Source organism: Aspergillus costaricaensis (genome assembly GCF_003184835.1).
Source record: "Aspergillus costaricaensis CBS 115574 unplaced genomic scaffold BO79scaffold_34, whole genome shotgun sequence".
In the NCBI taxonomy this organism is placed as follows: domain Eukaryota; kingdom Fungi; phylum Ascomycota; class Eurotiomycetes; order Eurotiales; family Aspergillaceae; genus Aspergillus; species Aspergillus costaricensis.
In genome coordinates, this window is record NW_020291834.1 from 300,930 (window position 1) to 320,209 (window position 19,280).

The 19,280-nt window shown below is 50.7% G+C and overlaps 7 protein-coding genes across 7 annotated transcripts; 5 read left to right on the forward strand and 2 right to left on the reverse strand.

The window, feature by feature from the left end:
• Positions 1 to 433: 433 nt before the first annotated feature.
• On the forward strand, positions 434 to 2,547 carry BO79DRAFT_49222 (uncharacterized protein). Its single transcript, XM_025689331.1, has one exon. The coding sequence runs from the start codon at positions 673 to 675 to the stop codon at positions 2,485 to 2,487; it is 1,815 nt and encodes a 604-aa protein (XP_025535974.1). The 5' UTR covers positions 434 to 672; the 3' UTR covers positions 2,488 to 2,547.
• Positions 2,548 to 3,588: 1,041 nt separating this feature from the next.
• On the forward strand, positions 3,589 to 4,467 carry BO79DRAFT_290099 (alpha/beta fold hydrolase; the record flags this gene model as incomplete). The annotated part of the gene is made up of 1 exon (XM_025688850.1): positions 3,589 to 4,467. The coding sequence occupies one exon, from the start codon at positions 3,589 to 3,591 to the stop codon at positions 4,465 to 4,467; it is 879 nt and encodes a 292-aa protein (XP_025535975.1).
• A 3,474-nt stretch (positions 4,468 to 7,941) lies between these two features.
• BO79DRAFT_179985 (putative ATP-dependent RNA helicase (Hrh1)) lies at positions 7,942 to 10,236 on the reverse strand (the record flags this gene model as incomplete). Its single annotated transcript, XM_025680068.1, has 2 exons — positions 8,060 to 10,236; positions 7,942 to 8,003 (listed from the first exon to the last, which is right to left on the reverse strand). Coding segments are annotated over exons 1-2 (2,208 nt in total), but the record flags the coding sequence as incomplete, so codon positions are not given.
• A 262-nt stretch (positions 10,237 to 10,498) lies between these two features.
• Positions 10,499 to 12,443, reverse strand: BO79DRAFT_201714 (putative F-box protein (Pof7)). The gene is made up of 2 exons (XM_025681596.1): positions 11,863 to 12,443; positions 10,499 to 11,810 (listed from the first exon to the last, which is right to left on the reverse strand). Exons 1-2 carry the CDS (start codon positions 12,244 to 12,246, stop codon positions 10,551 to 10,553), a joined length of 1,644 nt encoding a protein of 547 aa, XP_025535977.1. The 5' UTR covers positions 12,247 to 12,443; the 3' UTR covers positions 10,499 to 10,550.
• Positions 12,444 to 12,737: 294 nt separating this feature from the next.
• On the forward strand, positions 12,738 to 14,161 carry BO79DRAFT_231847 (putative mitochondrial carrier protein; the record flags this gene model as incomplete). Its single annotated transcript, XM_025684187.1, has 2 exons — positions 12,738 to 12,981; positions 13,038 to 14,161. The coding sequence occupies 2 exons, from the start codon at positions 12,738 to 12,740 to the stop codon at positions 14,159 to 14,161; spliced, it is 1,368 nt and encodes a 455-aa protein (XP_025535978.1).
• A 112-nt stretch (positions 14,162 to 14,273) lies between these two features.
• On the forward strand, positions 14,274 to 14,709 carry BO79DRAFT_49252 (uncharacterized protein). Its single transcript, XM_025689332.1, has one exon. It carries the CDS (start codon positions 14,386 to 14,388, stop codon positions 14,644 to 14,646), a length of 261 nt encoding a protein of 86 aa, XP_025535979.1. The 5' UTR covers positions 14,274 to 14,385; the 3' UTR covers positions 14,647 to 14,709.
• Positions 14,710 to 15,061: 352 nt separating this feature from the next.
• On the forward strand, positions 15,062 to 19,132 carry BO79DRAFT_201721 (uncharacterized protein; the record flags this gene model as incomplete). The annotated part of the gene is made up of 10 exons (XM_025681597.1): positions 15,062 to 15,163; positions 15,231 to 15,441; positions 15,502 to 16,592; positions 16,651 to 16,875; positions 16,921 to 17,089; positions 17,213 to 17,833; positions 17,884 to 18,252; positions 18,317 to 18,444; positions 18,514 to 18,617; positions 18,711 to 19,132. The coding sequence occupies exons 1-10, from the start codon at positions 15,096 to 15,098 to the stop codon at positions 19,130 to 19,132; spliced, it is 3,408 nt and encodes a 1,135-aa protein (XP_025535980.1). The 5' UTR covers positions 15,062 to 15,095.
• Positions 19,133 to 19,280: the final 148 nt, after the last annotated feature.

Genomic DNA, 19,280 nt, shown 5'->3' on the forward strand with positions numbered 1-19,280 from the left:
GTCGAGGGATTTAAACTTTTTCCTCGTTTTGTTTCAAGCGACAGAGAGAGAAAGTTCCTGCAATTATCCACCCACCGACCCGGTCTGGTGACTGGCATCATCCGGGTTCATTTCGTCCGGTTGACTTATTCGTCTTGTCTACCATACTTAGTCTACCCATAGCACTATTCGACTACTTGTCTCTTCATCATTAAAGAGGGGAATCATTTCCTGTGTCAAACCCCTCCTCCCCTCCCAAGGACCATGGAGCATTTCTTGCTGGCTTAAACCTTCGCCTTATCTCCTCCCTCCCACGTCATCTCCGACTCATCAGCGAGCAGAGGCCCTCGCGTCAGCAATCACCGCTATCGGACAAATCTGGCCATCTTTACTTTTTCTTTCCCCCTACTCTCCCCCTGCAGGCCTCGAGACGCTTCTTCTGCCTGACTGTCCAATTTTTGGTGGCATTTAGGCTTGCTCGTGGCTATATAGTCTAACCCTCCCTTGCCTCATCTCCAGCTGTTCCCATCTCAGTCTCTCCGAACACGGTCACGCGGGGAAGATCCACCGCGCGATCGATAACTGTTCTTATCTCTCGCTATCTGCCTCTCCCTCCCCTCTCTCCCCCCAACCTCCAGCCACTTCCATTCTTGCTGCTATCGCCCCATCGCTCCCCATCTGCCAAGTCAACCCATGGCGTTTCGTCTACCTCCCCAAGTCCCCCGTCGACGCCCTTCCTATTCCAACTCCCTCCCTTCTCCCGCCCCCGATATCACCTCGCCCCTCTCGTTACTACCGGAGAACGAAGCTACAGAATGGGTGCTCTTCTCGCCGACCCAACAACCCTCCACCACCGCCCGCACGCATACCACCTCCACTGATCGCACCCCACGAACACAGGGCATATCACGCTTAAGTGATTTTGGTTCGTTTGGCACGGCAACTCGATCTGCGATCGGACCAGAAAGCGAGGATGTCGGCGACGCTCTCGATGAGCCGTTGGACGATGACGGGACGGAACTAGATAGTCTGGATGATGGATTGCACGCCTTTCGAGCCCCGTCCTTGGTTCAAGAAGACCAAGGGGCTCCTGCGGTTCTCCCTGCCCATGATGGATTAGGCAGTTTCCAGGCCTCTAGCCAGGCTGTACAAAACCAGTTGTGGCAGCACGAACAGTACAATCCAAATCGGAGACCCGACCTACAGCCACGCCGACGCTCGAGTGTCCAGCGTCAGTTGGACATGGTCGGAAATGAAGAAGAGGCGGACATGGAGAGAGAACGGTGGCAGCGCATTGAGAAATGGAGAATGGAACAAAGCCGGGTGCTTCTGCAGGAGATTGAGAAAGCAACGCGCAGACGGCGTGATAGTCGCGCCAGCGGCATCACCGACCCCGTTGCATCGTATCCGACGGTTTCGGACGTTCCAGATGCGGTCCTTGAGACCCCCAAGGAGTCCGAGTCTGCTTCGACGGCAAAGGAGGAAGAAGACCAGGACGAGTCTCTGTTGCAGCGAATCACCCGCAAGGTCATCCGCGACCTCATCGGGATCGATGATTCGCTGCTATCTGTAATTTTCGGGGAATCATTGCCCTCCACTGAAGATGACGAGCCAATTTCAGCGAGAGAATATGCATCGAATATCGAGGCACTCAATCAGGAGCTGGACTCCGTGCCGGAAGACCACCCTATCTGGCAGAGGAAAGTGCTGCAGCGCATCGCGCACGAGCTGGGGATTCTCGTCAACCAGCTGTGCGAGCATCCCGGTGCGCTCACGACCTATCTGAACATGTCTCATGAGATCCCGAATCAGTATGCTGGCATACCTCTCGATCGCGTGCCAGAAGAGGCCGATGCACCTTCTGCCTCGGTGGGTCCTACCAATCTGGAGTCCACTATGAACGCAGAATCGGTCCTCTCTCCACACTTTTCGCCTACATTGGGCGACCCCAGTAGCCGAGAACATGCGGCGCAATGGGGCATCGAGGATGACGATATCGTCAATCGTTCAGCCAGCCATTCCGCGGCTGAGCCGCTGGCTGACTCGGCACGCGCCCAACAGGAGAAGGAGTATTGGGAGCGAGAGCTGGATATTCGGATGGTCTTCCGGTACCTGCGGAACCGATTCACCCACCGGGGCAGCAACAACGACACTTATCACAGCACTCCCCGCAGAGCCCCGCAAGATGCGTCTCGTCGCGCGGCAATTATCCGGCAGCACCATCCGCTCGTTGCCCGAGCGCATTCGCGCTCTCAAGCGCAGATTCGCCGGCAATCTCAGTACTCGCATCACTCCGGACCAACCGGGGTGTCGTCGCCCATCATGCGCCCGCATTACCGTCGTCCCAGTTCTAGCTGCGCCAGCCAAAGTGCCAAGCTGTCTGCTATCTCCAGCCGTCGGACGCTTACCGGTTCCAGTCGCAATTACTGGGACATCGGGGGCAGTGTGGACAGCGGGAGTGCTGTGGCGCCCGTTGCAGCTGGCCTGGGAGGCTGGGGCGAGGTGTGAGATGAGAGCTGGATCTTTTCATTTGTCTATAGACCCCTCTCTTGGATACATATTGCACATTGGCTTTTTATATTTATTTTGAATAATGACTCTACCATATCGGTCTGGTGTTGTGGTGTTCTAATCCTGAGAGTTTACATACGTCGTACATTGAGGAATTCTGGATGATTTGCATGTTTTTCTTTGGGCTATATGCGGCTGTATTATGCATTTGCCACATGGTCTATGGCGATTCTGGAACACCCCATATATATTGCACGCACTGTGGCACTTTCCAGCTAGATGAAATTTTCCCTTGGGCGGCGATATTCGGGCGCAGGATGCATTTTGCGCGTGGAAACGGTGCATAACGACGGCGTCAGTGGTAGAGGGGCAGATCTGAACTATGCTTCGGAGCACATCGGACAGGATCGGAGGAATCAGAAGCACGCACTTTTGGCAATAGACAAGGGACTGAATGCGACATGGATGTACATAGTGTGAATGTGTGAGATATCACTCGGACTAACAGCATGCCACTAGCTTCGCTGGAATAATTTCAGCTGAAGGATGGCCGGCTCAGCCGTGTCACAAATGAATGATTCGGAAAAAAAAAAAAAAACAATCATGATCGATCCTTGGGCATACAGCCTACTTACTCTGTACAACTTCCTACTGGAGTTAGCAGTGAATCTGCCGGGCGTCCCTTGCCACGGACCATTTAACGCCCCCACTTGCCGTTAGTCGAACCGGAGTGAAGCCATTTAGTTCCCACATGTCATATCAATTACGGAATGTTCCCCCCGTTGGCGTCTTCGGAGTTTTGTATGGCTCTTTGCTTTGTGGATGACAGGCTGTGACTCGGAACCGAAGTTACAGTTAGTCGATGCGCTAATCGGGTGCTGAAAGATCCACTCGTCATCTTTGGGCGCTTTAGCACCATGCGACCTGTTCGGCTGGGCTCTACACCAGTAACACAGGTGCTATCCCTATTCCCTAGGTCCGTCTGAGAGCCATATAAGAAGTAAGTACTATCGCCCTACCCTGCCTGTTTCAGTCCCTTGAGTCCTTGCGCAAACCTAAAATCCCTCGATCTTATACTACTTGCACATATCGTTCATGATGATCCTCGACAGTCCACCTCCATCTTTCTCGACCCTCTCTCTGACGGTCAATGACCATCCCCTCAAGCTCTCTACCCTCTATCGCCCCGGTCCGAAACCTGCTATATTTTTCCTCCATGGCTTCGGCTCTTGCAAAGAAGATCTCCATGATCTGGTCTACCTCCCTTCATTACGAGACCACACCTTGATCGCCTACGATGCCCCCGGCTGCGGTGCCTCTGAATACTATGGTCCCAGCAGCGACCTGACCATCTCCTTCCTCGTGGCCACAGCCCAAGCCGTGCTCAAGCAATTCCATATCACCTCCTTCTACCTAATTGGACACTCCACCGGCGCCCTGACAGGCCTCATGCTCGCCGCCTCTCTACCCCCAACACAATACCAACTACTCGCCTTCATCAACATCGAAGGCACCCTCTCCCCAGAGAACTGCTTCTTCACCCGCTCTCTCTACACCGACCTCGTCAAATCCTCCCCCTCCTCTAGCCCTGAAGACGACCTGCAGAAACTCATCGCCCACGCCCACTCCACCCCGGGCTACTCACACGCTCTGTACGCCTCATTACTGCCCTCCCGCGTGCGTCCCGAAGCCGTCCGCCCCCTCGTCACCTCCGCCGTCGAGCTCTCATGGAAGAACCTCCTAGGTCGCTTCCTCCGATTATCCTGCCCGCTCATGTACATGTTCGGAGACCAGAACCGCGAAGTGTCATTTCTGAGTCAATTAGAGATGAAGGGGGTTGAGTTGGCGCAAATCCCCACAAGCGGGCACTTCCCCATGTACTCCAACCCAGCGAAGATGTTACGACGCATCGAGGGATTTTTCCGGGACTGTACTTACGCTGGGAGTAGCAGTAGTGGCAGTGGTGGGAGTTTCTAGGATGCAGCAGTTTTTTTTACTCAACGCTCGATTTTAGTTAGATAGATACCTCGTTACGATGTCTCATGATCACTTACATACCATTTAGACAAGCAATGCAATTTTCCGTGATTCTGATTGGACAGTAGATCTACTAGTTTTGTGAAATGGATGGATGGATGGATGGATGAGAGGAATACGTAGATACGCACTTAGCTTAGTTCAGCTTAGCCAGCTTAGCTTAGTTTCTTTTTTTTCTTTCTTTCTTTCCCTCCACCGGGAAAAGATATCGAGGGTTCAATGCCGAGGTGAATTGCTTGGCGTAGCAGATTAAGCACGAAGCAACTAGTTTCGCCGAAGAATACCCTGGTTCAGCTGGACTTTGTTCTACTGCAGTAGTTGCAGTAGTCGCTAACATACACTTTGCAGGAATGAATATGTAGTCTAGTAGGCATATATGCAAGATAAGTCCATTCTTCTAATAAGCAAGCAAATCCCGGTGTACGGATTTCATCTAGTAGTAGATAGCAGAATAGTATCTTAATGTGCACGGAGAAATAATAATAATTTCTGAAAGTAGATTCTGGTCTAGTTTACTCCGGAGATGCCTTCCCTCTACTCCGGAAACCCCATGTATTTTTTTTCCTCCTCCTTTCCCCAACTATCTGGACAGAGAATGGATTGGACATGTGTCAGCCGTGCCAGTGACAGTGACAGTGGGGTGTGGATCTACATAGTCCACCTCTACAAAACAGGCAACCAGGCACGTGCTCCCCTGGAGAACACTCGATGGTGAGAATTGACTCAATTGAGATGAGAGAATGTTTCCGCGGGACCCGCTGTTGCTTAGTTTGCTTCTTTTTTTTTTCTTTTTTTTGTGGGCTGCAGTAGTCTTACAGAGTAAGTAGACTAGTCTAGTTTACTGTGGTAGGGTATGGCGGAATTGCAAAATTCAACCATGTAAACAGTGTACGCAGTGTAAGTAACGAACGTCAGCGGTAAGTACCATTAGCCGAACTGTTTTGGCGTGCGTTTATGACGGGTGGAGACTGGAGAATGAGTGGCCGTGTGTGAGTTGGTTTTGACTTTAGGCTATGTTTTTGTATAGTGGATGTGCGCGCGTGGGTGATCCTGGGGATGGGATTGGTTGGGGAGGGGGAAGGGGGAAGCTTGGACCAGGCCATACTTACTATTTTATTTGTGGCCGTACAGTCTCGTAGTTGGTCATTCTGTCTACTCTGTATATTTTGGTTTATTAATTGTTTATTTTATTCTGCTCTATTCTGCTGAGACAGAGGGTAGGGATAGTATATATTGATTATTGATAATTAATATTGTCATATGAATCACAGTAAGAGATAAGGAATTGCCATATAGCATAGTATCTACAGTCTACATATCATACATTTAATGGATACTAAATTCTAGTACCTCCGGCCGAATCTCCCCGATGCAACTAACCATTAGACACATATTCCGCTGTAAAGTAATACTACCCTGTATCTATCACTGCTCACCCTATGTTAGTTCGGTTTCATCTGCACCCAGTAAATGTGGCTCCTGCATGCAGTACGTTTACTTATCTCCTAGATAGATGGTATTGATCTAGCTAGGGATGGGAAGTTCTCACGCGACTTACTCTTTCACTCTCTTCTAGACTCTGTCTCATTTCAATCTACTGCGGGATGCTGTATGCATCTATCCAACCCCGTCCTGGAACCTCTTTTTCTTTGACTCCACTACTACTTGGAAAACAGACAGCTAGGATAATAGGACAGGATGGTGATTCATCTACCTAGATAGGTAATATCTCACGCGACAGACATATCATATTCTTTCTTTCCTAACAGTCTAACATTTACTAACGATAATCCCTTTTGAGTGTATAGTCCTACCTGATCAGTCATTCAAGCACACTAACTACGTTAGTCCAACTAAGTCGAGAGCCATGGTATGAATCTAAACCTAATCCCGATAATAAACACGGATACGTTTTTCCTGCCTATTCTATCTAGACTACTTAGTCTCTCGGAACGGTTCCGACTCCACTTCTCTCTCACACACCTTCTTCCCTTAGCCGATGCATGTATGCATGAGCTGAGCGGATACTCACTCTATTCATCTAGGCAGCAGTAGACTCCTTAGGTAGAGACGGTAGTTCAATATGCCGATGATATATATCATTCGACCCTCCTAATTAAGTATGACCCAGGCTCTTTGGCAGTTTCAGTGACTTAGTTATTTATTATAATAGAGAAGAGAATATATATATCATCTGAGTAAGGGCCTGAACATAAGTAACAATATAATAATATAGTCTCATTACTACCCCTATTACTCTTCTTATTATATAACATATACGAAATAAGGTGGGAAAATCAACGGTAAGGCGTCTCGCCGCTTGAATATTTAACCGTATTCTTTGTATATACCCTTGTCCTGAGTTGGAAGGGGCGGGATGGGGGATGATTTACCATAGGTTATGCTCTATCTGTCCATTGCATATTCGCAATTCGGGGTCCTGATGGCGATGGTGATACACTGACTACTACTATAGTAGACACGGGTAAAGAAACGGATGCTGTATGCATGTGGGGACGGAATGAGACGGGTTCATGTTCCGTAGGCGGGTTTATTCTCGGTGGAGATGTTGCTTAGCTACTATATCGTCTTGAAACATACTAGTATATATGGTTGTGGGAAGAGTCTCTATCTATCTCTCTATTTGACTATCTACAATGGTACTAGAAACTTGAGACTTGGGAGATTCGGGAGATGTTGAATATAATTGGGAGGGGAGATTAGTCTGCATGAAGATAAATACTGTACTAGGGCTGTTGATTTTGGGTGATTGGGTTAGTAAGCGGATGTTTTATTGGCCGTCGGAGGTCCCGGAGTTTTTCTAGTTACCGCTGTAGATAGTAGTTTATTAAGGGTGTTGGTTGGTGAGATAGCGCTGGAATGATATCCTAGGAGTAGAATGGGGGGTTTCGTTTGCGGTGGGTGTTTATAGATGATGGTATTCATATAGCATGGCTCTTGTTAAAGGGTGGTATGTCGGAGATAGTGGCCACGGTATGTGAAGGGGTTTCCCTGGGAAAAGATAGATAGTAATATAGTAGTCTGAATGATAATTGCTTCTATGCTCTGGGTATATCCAACGATCTATCTATCTATCCATCTAACCATATCACAACTCTCAACTATGTATAAGTCTACCCAGCAAGCGCCTCTCCCACCCAATCCATCTGCACTGCACTCACGCCCCGCGCATAACTGCGATTCGTAAACACAAACTCATTGTACATAATTGCTTCAACCTTCTTTCCGAATAGCACACTGGACGGGTGAATCGCCACCGTCTGATTGCCAACCACCGTGCGGTAGCTACCATCTGGCACCAGACGTGCTGTGTTCGTCGAGAATCCGCGCAGGAAACTCTTCAGGATGTGAATGGGCGATGGGTCGCGGACAGATGTGCTTGCCGCTGAGCCACGGGCATCGTTGGGGAGAAGCTTGGCTTGCCGGCATTGGGTTGTGAGTTGTTTGCGAACGTCCTGTAAATACCCCCAGTTAGTCAAAAGTTATCAGAGAGTATAGGTTGGGGTCTCACCATTACTGATTGCATGGCCCGGTGGGAGACCAAATGCCGCTCAGCCCATGCCTTTCGGTCGGTATTCTCCGCAGCGTAGGCCTGTACTGTAGCGAGCATGGTGAGGTGGTCACCCTCTCGTCTGTAAAGATCGCGACGCGCTACTTCGGCTTCTTCTTTCTTTTCCTCAGACGTGATGTTCAGGAAAATGTTTTCGACACTGAGACAGGAGATAATGTCAATCACGTCTAGCAAGCACTCTGGACCATATTCTGAGGCTGCGAGAAGTACGCGACCCAGTGTCGGGGTGAGAGGTAGCTTGGCGATCTGCAACCCGATTTGACTGATCTTTCCGGATTCCTCGAGGGCTTCAATGCTCAGGAGCTGGAGCAGTGCCTTCTCCAAGGCCTCTCGCGGGGGCCTTGTCAGGAAGGGAAAGTTCATGATGTCGTCCACACCGCGGGCTTTCATGTTGAGCAAGGCCTGACTGATATCGCAGCGTAGAATCTCTGGCGTGTTGACCTCATCCAGAGCCAGGTAGTCTTTCTCTGTGTATAGTCGATAACATTGACCTGGGGCCTCTCGACCAGCACGACCCTTACGCTGGATTGCGGCTGACTTGGAGATGGGCTTGACTAGCAGCGAGTCCAATCCGAGACGTGAGCGGAATTGCTTGACCTTGGCCTTTCCGCAGTCCACGACGAACCGTACACCGGAGACTGTAACGGATGTTTCTGCAATGTTCGTAGCTAGAATGATCTTGCGGGTCCGTGGAGGAGCAGGAACAAACACTCGTTGTTGAGCTGCTTGAGGGAGCGCTGCGAAGAGTGGTAGTACTTGGATCTTGGGCAGCGCCGGATCCATTCCGGTTGCGTACTCGTTGACGAGGTTCTCCAACGCCTCCACCGTCTCTTGACCAGTCAGGAAGACCAGAATGTCTCCGGGCAACGGCTCCTTGTAATGGATCTGGAAGATGACCTTGAGAGCCGCATCAACAAAGTCATGCACAGGTTCGGGAGAGTAGATCGTCTTGACCGGGAACTGACGTCCCTTGATATGGCACACGGCAATATCATCTTCACTCTTCTGATCTGCAGAATCCCCATTCATTTCCTTCTTAGCTCCCTCAATCGCACGCGGACTTCCCTGGAATCCTTCCTTGAAGAAGCCCATCAGACTCTCCATATCCGCCGTGGCACTCATCACCACAACCTTCAAAGGCAAACCACCCCGTCCTTCCCTCTTCCCTGACACCAAGTTCCTCAAGAATCCCAGCACCTGATCAACATTGACACCACGCTCGTGCACTTCATCCACCACGATGGCACTATACTTCGTCAACCACGGATCATGCAACATCTCCTGCAACAACATTCCCTCCGTCAAAAACTTGACCTGCGTACTCGGCGACGTCGACGTATCAAACCGAACCGAATATCCAACCTTACTCGCAGGCGACGAATTTCCCAAAGGAGTCCCCATTTCCTCCGCCACACGTCTTGCCAGCGAAATCGCCGCCACTCGTCTCGGCTGCGTGATAGCAATGCATCCTCCAACCGGAATCTCCTTCTCCGCACCATCACTGTCCCGCACAACCGTCTTAGCCGACCGACACCACTTCTCATTGACCAGAAACTGAGGAATCTGTGTACTCTTTCCGCTACCTGTTTCACCAACCAGAAGCATCACATCGTTCTTGCGCAAGTAGCCGCGGATTTCGTCGCCGTGAGGGAAGATGGGAAGGTTCTTGCGCTGTTGGTATAACGCTTGCGCCTTTTCTCGTAGCGGAGTAAAATTGGTGTTCTTGAACGTTTGTTGCTTGTCTTTCCGTTTTCCATCCTTCACTGAGTTTTGTGGTTGCGATTGTTCTTGCTTCTGCTGCTTGATCGCTGGCGTGTCGTCCGAGACGGGGCCGGTTCCATTCTGCTCAGGCTGAGGGGGTACTTCCATGTTGATATTCTCTGTCTTACCCCCCTTCACAATAAAGCCATTTTCATGCTTCCGCTTCTTGTTCTTCCGCTTGTGGTCGACTTCCTTGCTGTGGGTTTTGCGCTTCGTGACGGGTGCGGAGTTGTCTTGTTCGGCTTTTTGCGACGACGGTTTGCTAGGGGCGGGGGCGGGGACGGCGTCGCCCTCGTCGTTGAAAACGGTACGGACCCTCTCCGGCATGGTGATTGTGTGTGAGGGGTTTATTAAAGAGAAGGATAAGGGACTAAAGGCGTAACGTCATGTCGCAAGTCAAGTTGGGATGGGGAACTTTGTTGTCGGCGGTGTTGCGGATCCCCGAAATTTTTTGCTTATCGATAAGCGGCTGCTTGGCAGTTGTCTACACCCAAGATATTGTACTTGTTCTACGGAGTACTTCTAAACAACAATAGTCCATTTAATTCGTGATATCGTGTTAAATTCATTTAATCTAGCATATCCGACATTTCTGTTGGTTATATATTGCGAATTACTGTTGCTTTATCCCAATACCCTTTTACCGTTCATATAACCTCTATATCCTACGTCAATTCATACCCCAGCCGCGTACTCGTCGGAACACAAACGCCCGGTCGTTCTTGAGTCCGAATTCCGCCCAGTCGTCAGTCAGCCTGTTGTAACTCCAGTAGCCCTTCCAGGCCAGCTTGGTGTTCTTGGACGGATTGGGTGGCGTCATGTTAGCGTTAGCGGGTTTGGCTGCTGACACCGACCGAAGCGAGAGGTGCAAGAGGTACATGTACTTCGGACCGGCTCCCTCGGTTTCAATGACCAGATCCCGAGGGTCAGGCGGTGCGCCCGCTGATTGGGCCTTGACGGGCAAGGAGTCGTATCCGGAAATAAGATCGTCCTGGGGAACGTCGTCGGCTGCATCAGAGGCGGGGGCCGGTTTGGCCAAGCGCCAACGACCTCGGTAAGCTTGCCTCAGCGCACCCATGGCGACAGGAGGAATGGTATCGGTAGGGCCCGTGATGGTGTTGCCTGGGTCTGCCATATGACGATGGAACTGCTTCTGGGAGATTGCCCGTGCAGCCTTGACGTTTTCCTTGCTGATGTAGGGCACCACCTCCAATGGCTCGACCGTAGTGAGTAAATAGACGACTGTCCCGTCCGGATAGAAGCGTAGATAGCGGTAGTAGGTCACAATGTGAATGGGGCTGTTCCACGAGGTGTTCTGGTACACCGAGGCTGCACCGGGACGGGTGTAGTTCACAGTACTAATGTAGATACCCGTGAACCGAATGCGAGGGAATATCTGGAAGACCTCCGCCCAAGACGATAACGGTTCTGGGATTTGGACTGGCATTGATTGAGGGAAGGGCGTGTACCGCGGTCCTAGAGTGTACTCCGGTATGCCATGAATGTCACAAGCAAAAGAATAGTGCATGGCCTTGAATCCGAACTCGGAGCCCTGGCAAAGGCGTTTCCAGATGTGTTGCTCATGCGCAAAGTGATATGCCATTCTCTTACAAACGAGCGCCACCCGACAGAATGATGCCGGATCTATCACAGCCACATGTCTCAAGATTTCGACCAGAACCTCGGACGGAACCTTCGAAATAGGGCATGGCGGCGGAGGGGTATTCTCGATCAAGGGCTCGGCCTGCGGGATAGGAAGATGAGCAAATGAAGCGATGAGTTCCGGGGTTGGTATGATCTCGGGTTCATCTGCAGCTGGTTGTGTTGCCGTGGCACTGCTGACCGCAGCATTGGCAGGTGGCTGCGCATTCTTCTTCCATGCCCAGGCGAAATGCTTGTTTCGGTACGTCTTATCGACTGCTGCATCTAACTGTACCCAGCGTTGTCAGAAGAGTTCTCTTGGTATAAAGGTATTCACTTACACGGTAAGCTTTGCGATAATGTTGCAGACTGTCTCCGAGATTCCCCTCGGCCTCCTTCTCGACCGCTCTTTCAAAGTGCTCCAATGCAGACTTGGGCTCACTTCGAGGGACTCGTGAGTGAAAAGCATCCTCATCCGCTACCCCTAAGCTCAAATGACCGACTCCATGGACAATCTCACTATGATCGACCGATGCCACTCCACCGTCTTCCTCGTCCTTGCGCTCCGCTACTTCATGGTGTGTAGGTGGGAATTGGCTCGACGGGGCTGCGGAGGATTTTGTTGGCCTGGGCTGCGCTGGTTGAGGCCTCGATGGCTTCGCCCGGCGCGCAACTTCCTCACGCCACTGGCGCCGAAACGATTCGAGCTCTGCGTTGTCCTCCATGGCCGCTAGGGGAGTTGGATGCAGTGGGTGCGGCGGCGATCTGGGTCCGCCGCGATTGATAAGCAATTATCTCTCGGGCGGGACCTGGAATGTCGGCGACCAAATGGACAGAAGGAACGATAGAAGAGAAAGGAAATGGAAAAGGTAGAAGGAAAAAGTAACCAGAGTACAACTCTAACACTCCATTGTAGTTCTTGTTGGTCTACAGTCTCACAAACGACGAATCAGTCCAATACCGTGACAGTGGAAGAGGCAAGTGCTTATCTCCGGCACTTCCATCGAAGCTGTTCGGCTCCACGCGCCACCGCCAAACCTTCCGAGCCCCGATCGCTCTTTTTCTCTCTGACGCATTTGCTGCCCCCCTCTGACGTCTGCTGAAGATCTCTCCCTCCCCTACGCCATCAATCCCCCTAGCGATATTTAGCAGCAGAGACACGCGTCCACAATTCATCCACATCTCTGTCTTCTTCCGATCCTTCGCCGTTGAATGAATGTCCGCTACCACTACTGATCTTGCGCCCGGGGACCGATATCGCTCCGACGGTTTGAGCGGCGCTGTATCCACGAACAACCTGGCAGAGTCATGGCCATCAGTTAAAAACACTATTCCAATGGCGACTACATCTGGGACAGGCTCGGTTCCAGCACAGAGCGTCATGCAGCAGACGGAGGATGTCTCGATCGCTCAAAGGATGGTTTCGGCCACCATCGGCAGTTTTCTCACGAATATTCTAGGTAGGCAAGGTCGCAACTGGGTTCCTGAGGCGTGAGATGCTGATACTGCTGTCTAGTTACACCTCTTGACGTCGTTCGGGTTCGTCTACAGTCTCAGTCGCTGGTCAAAAACACATCGCCCTTCAACTCACACACTACGCAAACCTTCAAGAACGCTCCCCCCAATCTTGGAGTAACAGCTTGTTGTCGGGAAGTCTTTTGGATTGGACAGAATACTCAGATATGTATGCTCGGACCTGAGGCCGGGGCTCTCGGGGCTACAACTGTCGCGGATTGCGCCGTGGAAGAAACGCAGCGCAAGACATTCACATCGACCTTGGACGGATTGCGGAAGATCGCGCGAAATGAGGGTGTGCTGACCCTCTGGCGCGGACTCAGTCCTACTTTGATGATGAGCATTCCAGGGAACATCATCTACTTCGCTGGATACGACTGGCTGCGGACCGATGACAGGAGCCTGATCAAGCGGTGGTTTCCCGACGCCTACGCTCCGTTCGTTGCAGGCTCCGTTGCCAGAACCACCGCAGCATCTCTTATTAGTCCCATCGAGATGTTCCGAACGCGTCTACAAGCCACGCCTGGCACTGGGGCAGGCCATTTCAAGGCTACCCTAGAGGGTCTTTACCACATGGCTCAAACGCAAGGTTACAGCTCGCTGTGGAGAGGACTGACGCTTACCATGTGGCGCGATGTGCCCTTCTCTGGTCTCTATTGGTGGGGGTATGAAGAGGTCAAGAACTATCTCATTGAAACGCGCAAGAGCTCTTACTTGCACGGTCTGCCACACGGGTCCTCTGCCAGTCAGCGCCATCTCCACGACCTTGATACGCCGACTTTCTTTGACAGCTTCTTCGCGGGCGCTAGCTCTGGATCCTTGGCGGCATTTGTCACCACACCGTTTGACGTGGGCAAAACTCGCCAACAAGTTTTCCGACACATGAGTGATGTGCCCGGTTCCGCGGGCAACGTTTCCGGCGGAGTCCTCCATCCCGAGCAGCTCCCCCTACCGAAGTTCCTGCTACACATTTTCCGTGAGGAGGGTATGGCAGGACTTTTCCGCGGATGTGTTGCACGCTGCCTGAAGGTCGCACCAGCTTGCGCCATTATGATCTCAACGTACGAGTTCGGCAAGAAGATGGCACGGGGCGTCAACGAGAGGAGTCGCTCTGCAGATGAGTGAAACCGAAAAGTAATCCAATCCTCCCCTCCACAAAAGATATTTCATTTCTTGGATATGGCTCGACATATACGGCGTTCTCGATTACAGGAAGACCCGAAATACCCAACGCTTGATCTCAAGCAGCTTGCATTTCTCCACTACTTGCAGCAATTAATTGCTTCTGTCGTATCGCATAAACTCGGCGTGCACTGCGTTTCTACCTCTTGATTTCTTGTTGATGTCTGATGATACCGAATTGTCTCGATAGAACTTTCGTCGCAGTTCCTTTCTCTTTCTTCCCGTTTTGCTCCATCGCCTCTATATTATTTCCCTGCAAATATCTTCTTCTCGTCACCAGCGGTTTGCTCCTATGTTTGTCTTGTGTAAGACCAAAAGGGAGGTTTTGTCTTTTGGGGACGCAAAAGTCCTTCCAAACCATGTATATCTTGTACCTGCTAAGAGCGACCAAAATCTTCACTCCCGTCACATCCTATATAACTTCTTGAATAATCTACCAGACCCTCCGGTCTACATTTACCACTAATGCTGTACCTCTTCCACGAAAAGCTTCCGTTAATCCCTAGCGGGGGGGGGGGGGGGGGGGGTTGGTAAACATGTATCGTTAGTACTAGTTGGCCGGGAGTCATCTGCATGACTTGCGCTTACTGACAAATACTATAGATAATTTCAGTCTTTCCTTGAATGGGGCTAATTACTTTGCATATCTCTAGGGTCATGGCTAACTTCCGGTGGTGTTCTCACCTACTCGCAGGGGTCTGCCAAGTAAGGCTGAGAAGATCTTCCAAGACAGTCACCTGCCCGGGGGTGGATCAACAGAGTGTCAGATGATGAGGCTCGTCTTCCTTCTGAGTCAAAGCAGTGCACTGCGCACTTTTACATCCTCCCCACTTCGTTCAGACAATATGTCTCAACTCTCCTCTTTCCACTGGAGCGAATGTGGAAAATGGCTCCCGACAATGCGCTCAACGGGGAACAACCGCCGCGCATCGAAACGGCAGTGGAGTAAGTATCCGATGATCTCTCCACCATCATGAGAATGATAGATGAGCTGATGCAATGAAAATACTAGTATCGTTGCAGTGCCAGCTATCGGTGCAGATCCCAGGAGGACATGGCTCGATGAGGATTCACAAACGCCGTGGCTTCTTACCGAGTTAGCCAGATGCATCCCAACCGCTCGTGTTCTGTTTGCAGACCATAGGCATCTTGACTCTCAAGATGATCTTGATTTACTGGCTCACCGGCTGTTAAAGTGGCTTCTAGAGAAAAGGGGGTCAACTGTGCGTACTTCCACTAGCCTTGTGCCAGACGCAGAGCACGGTCCTGATATTACGTTGCAGAGCCTTCGACGTCCTATCTTCTTCCTTTGTCACAGCACGGGCGGACTTGTCGCCAAAGCAGCGCTTGTAATAGCCAGTCAACTGACGTCCAGACTTGGTTCGATTCTGTCAAGTTGCTATGGCATCGCATTTCTGGCGACTCCGCATCATGGCTCGAGTTATCTGTCGGCTCCGGAGTTCACCAAAAGTATTCAGCACTTGATGAGACTCAAACACCGCATTCCACCTCGCATCCAGGAGCTCTTCAAACCAAGACATCCCTACCTCTTACGCCTTTCTAGCGAATTCAGGGCAATATCGGCGGATATCAGACTTTGGACCTACCTGGAGACCGTCGACTCTACTTTAAGTATCGCCGACCCTGAGGCTGGAACCACCATAGACATGCATGTTCCCATTACGTCCATTCGGTCTGGTATTCTTGGTTTTGAACATGAAAAAGAAACCCCTCTAGCTACTGACCATGTTGGCACTGCGTCTTTCAAGGGCCAGGAGCTTACAACAAGAATCAGTTTCATAGATGAATTACGTGAATCTGTCACCGTGGCTATTCGTCTATCCAAGCTGACAGATGCCCCATTAGACGTCGACATGGAAGTACTGGTCCAGGTAAATGGCTTTTTCGAAGACACCGCGCGTGGAATTAGCGACGAAACCCCCTTGAAACTATGGTCCACCAAAGCGTCTCTCCGCGAGTATTTGGCGAATGGACCCTCTTCATGCCTTAACATCCGGCTTCAAAAGACAGCTGGAATACCAGCGAGCATCTACGATGACTCCTCTCTAAGCAGCTTTGATAGCAGACCGACTTCTGCTCATGTTCGAGCGTCAATGGATGGCATATTGCAACCAAGAGAAACACCTGTAGCGGAAGCCAACAGACCCGAAACTCTTCCTCATAGACCCCCATTAAAAGCGAGTCGCAGCTTTATGGGCCACACATCTCCTCAGATCCATATTACTGAGCCAGCCGTTAATGACTACTTTGATGTACAGCCAGAATCAGGTCAAGATGTAAAGACGTCTGATTCACAAAGCCAGGATGAGATAGGTGATGCTAGTCAAAGCGAAACGGGTGAGGGTAACATTCTGTGAGTTTCTATACGACCCCGCCAGTAAGGCTAGACAGTTAACAAGGTTCAAACGAAGAGCAATATCTAGTCCTCCCAGATATAAAAGCTTTCTACCGATTCCACCGCCCTTCCGAGATACTGTGGATCAGCAGAGGGCCGAGATGCCTCGGAAGATGCCTCGATTTGACCAGCCGGAGCCAGGGAGCGAGAAACTTCTTTGGATCCATGTGCCTTATACCCACACTGGATGGGTACCAGCTATACTAGCCAAGGCTTGTGGAAATCACGACAGGCAGAAGTTGTACGTATTTCTCATTATATTCAGACCTCTTGCTGACGCATCCAGCTTGGAGGAATTTGTCAATGACGAATATTGGTATTCGAATCTCATCAGAGCCCGTCACCTTGAACCTCACGCTCGCTACGTAAGACCCGAATGTATTCACTTCAAGGACCGCAAGCCTCCGTCTCCTGATACTGTGGATGGGCATCAAGATCCTAGATTGGCTTTATACGTAAGTCTACCACTCTAACAAACCAGCAGGATGCTCACCTTTCGTTCCTGACTAGATACCATATGTACGTATCATCAGACCACTGAGATCTCCTGCATATCAGCTGTACTAAATTCAGTATAGCTCCACTGGGATACCTACTGGAATCTCGTTCAGCGGCGTAAAGTCGTCGAAGACAGATTGCGACAAGGACGCTTCAGACCAGTGCCAGATGACATCTCCAAAGCGAGCCTGGAGTCAAAGCTGATTTGGAGATATCTCGGAAGCGAGCCACCTATTCATATCCGGCGAACATTGGATCAATTCGGGTACCCTAACTTACGATCGACCGTAGCAAGAGATGATGACCAGATGCTCTGGAAACGGACGAAGAAGGTCGTTAATCTCAATGATGAAATCAAAATTTCTGCCGAAGCGGAAAGTTCTACTAACACCAAAAACACCTTCATGGATGGAAAGGTCCTCATGGTCGATCAACTCTGGTTATGGGTTGTCGATGAGAAGACTGTAGTCACTTTCTTCCCCAATCAGGAGGCTACGACAGCCGAAGGCAAACTCTACGAGCAGTCAAACCTCTATAGCAGCATATACAACGAGCTTAACGGAGATCTCGCAAGACGTTTCGAAACAGCTGGCGACCTTGCTTCCTTGATCGTGCTGCATGCAACCACCGTCCTTCTGGACCGGACATTGCACCGTGACCTGCAAATACTCCGAATATTCGAAGAATCCATCAGCATTCTTGTGAGAACCCAACTCTCCACTATAGATGAATACAACACTAACCCATCCAGACCGAAATCGTAACCAAATCCTTCAAACGCTTCCGAAACCGCGGCTTCAACACTCGCCCCGCCGACTATAACAAGAACGCCGAAGGCAGACCCATGTCCGCTGCGGAGCGCGACGAGAGGGACAACAAAGTAGCCAGACGAAACCGCGAGGACCTCTCCACATTACTAGAGCTGAGAGACATCGTAGACGAACTCAGCACCCTCCTCAAACTCCTCGAGCAGCAAGCAACCACAGTGAGAACCATGTCCAGCTACTTCGAACACCGAGGCTGCGGACAAGCATTCATCGAATCAGCCCTCTCCCGACTAGAAGAGTACCGGAACCAAGTCCTCGAGATGCGCGAAAACGCATCCGTGGCACAGAAAGCAGTACGTTTCTCACCAATTTTCTCTCCCAGACAAGACATAGAACTAACACCACTTAAACCAATAGGTCGAAAACCTACTCGACCTCAAACAAAAACAAGCCAGCGTTGATGAATCCCGCCTCGCCCGATGGGAAGCAGAAGTAACCCAGGACCAATCTCGATCCGTCATGGTCTTTACAATATTCACCATTATGTCAGTTTCCTTCCCCCAATATACACCATCAAACCCACAAAACTAACCCTGATATCACTACACATCCAGCTTCCTCCCCCTCTCCTTCTTCACCTCCTTATTCGGCATCAACGCCCGAGAATGGAGCGGCGAACCAGAGAACCTATCCCTGGGCCAAATGCTATACATCTCAGGTACATCCTCATCCCACCCCTCCTACATCCCAAGCACCTCCCTCCCCGTCCCCCACATCCCCAACCCAACCCAACGCTAAAGATAACAAACAGGCCCCGCCTCCTTCGCCATAATAATGTTCGCCCTCCTAATAGCCTTCAACGAACGGCTCCGCGAAACCCTCTGGCGAGCCCAAAAGCTTATCATAGATATAGTTGCAGATTTCCTTCTCGCGCCGATCACATTCCTCTTCCAGTGGTGGAGGAGGATGGGGAGGAAGGAGAAGAGGAAGAGGCCTGGACCTGGAGCTGAATCAGAGAATAACCGGCCGAAGACGAATCGTCGCGGGCTGGGGAAATATAGACGGAATGGGAAGATACAGAGACAGCAGTCTGGGGAGGATATTTGGTCGGAGCATGAGGATAAGATGTTGGGTGGTGGTGTGGGACGTATGGGACTGGTGGATGGGGAGGTGGAGAGGGAGAGGATGGATCCGTATGCGGAGAAGGGGAGGGGGTGGGGGGTTGATGAGTAGATATCTAGACTCAGTTGTCATTTACTACTAGTTGAGATGGTAGAGGGGTGGGTACTATTTGGGTGTTGATAGATGATGGGTTGGGGTATTTCATGTCTTATAGATGGGAACTATTATATATTGTTTACGATGTTGGTTGGCAGGTCCG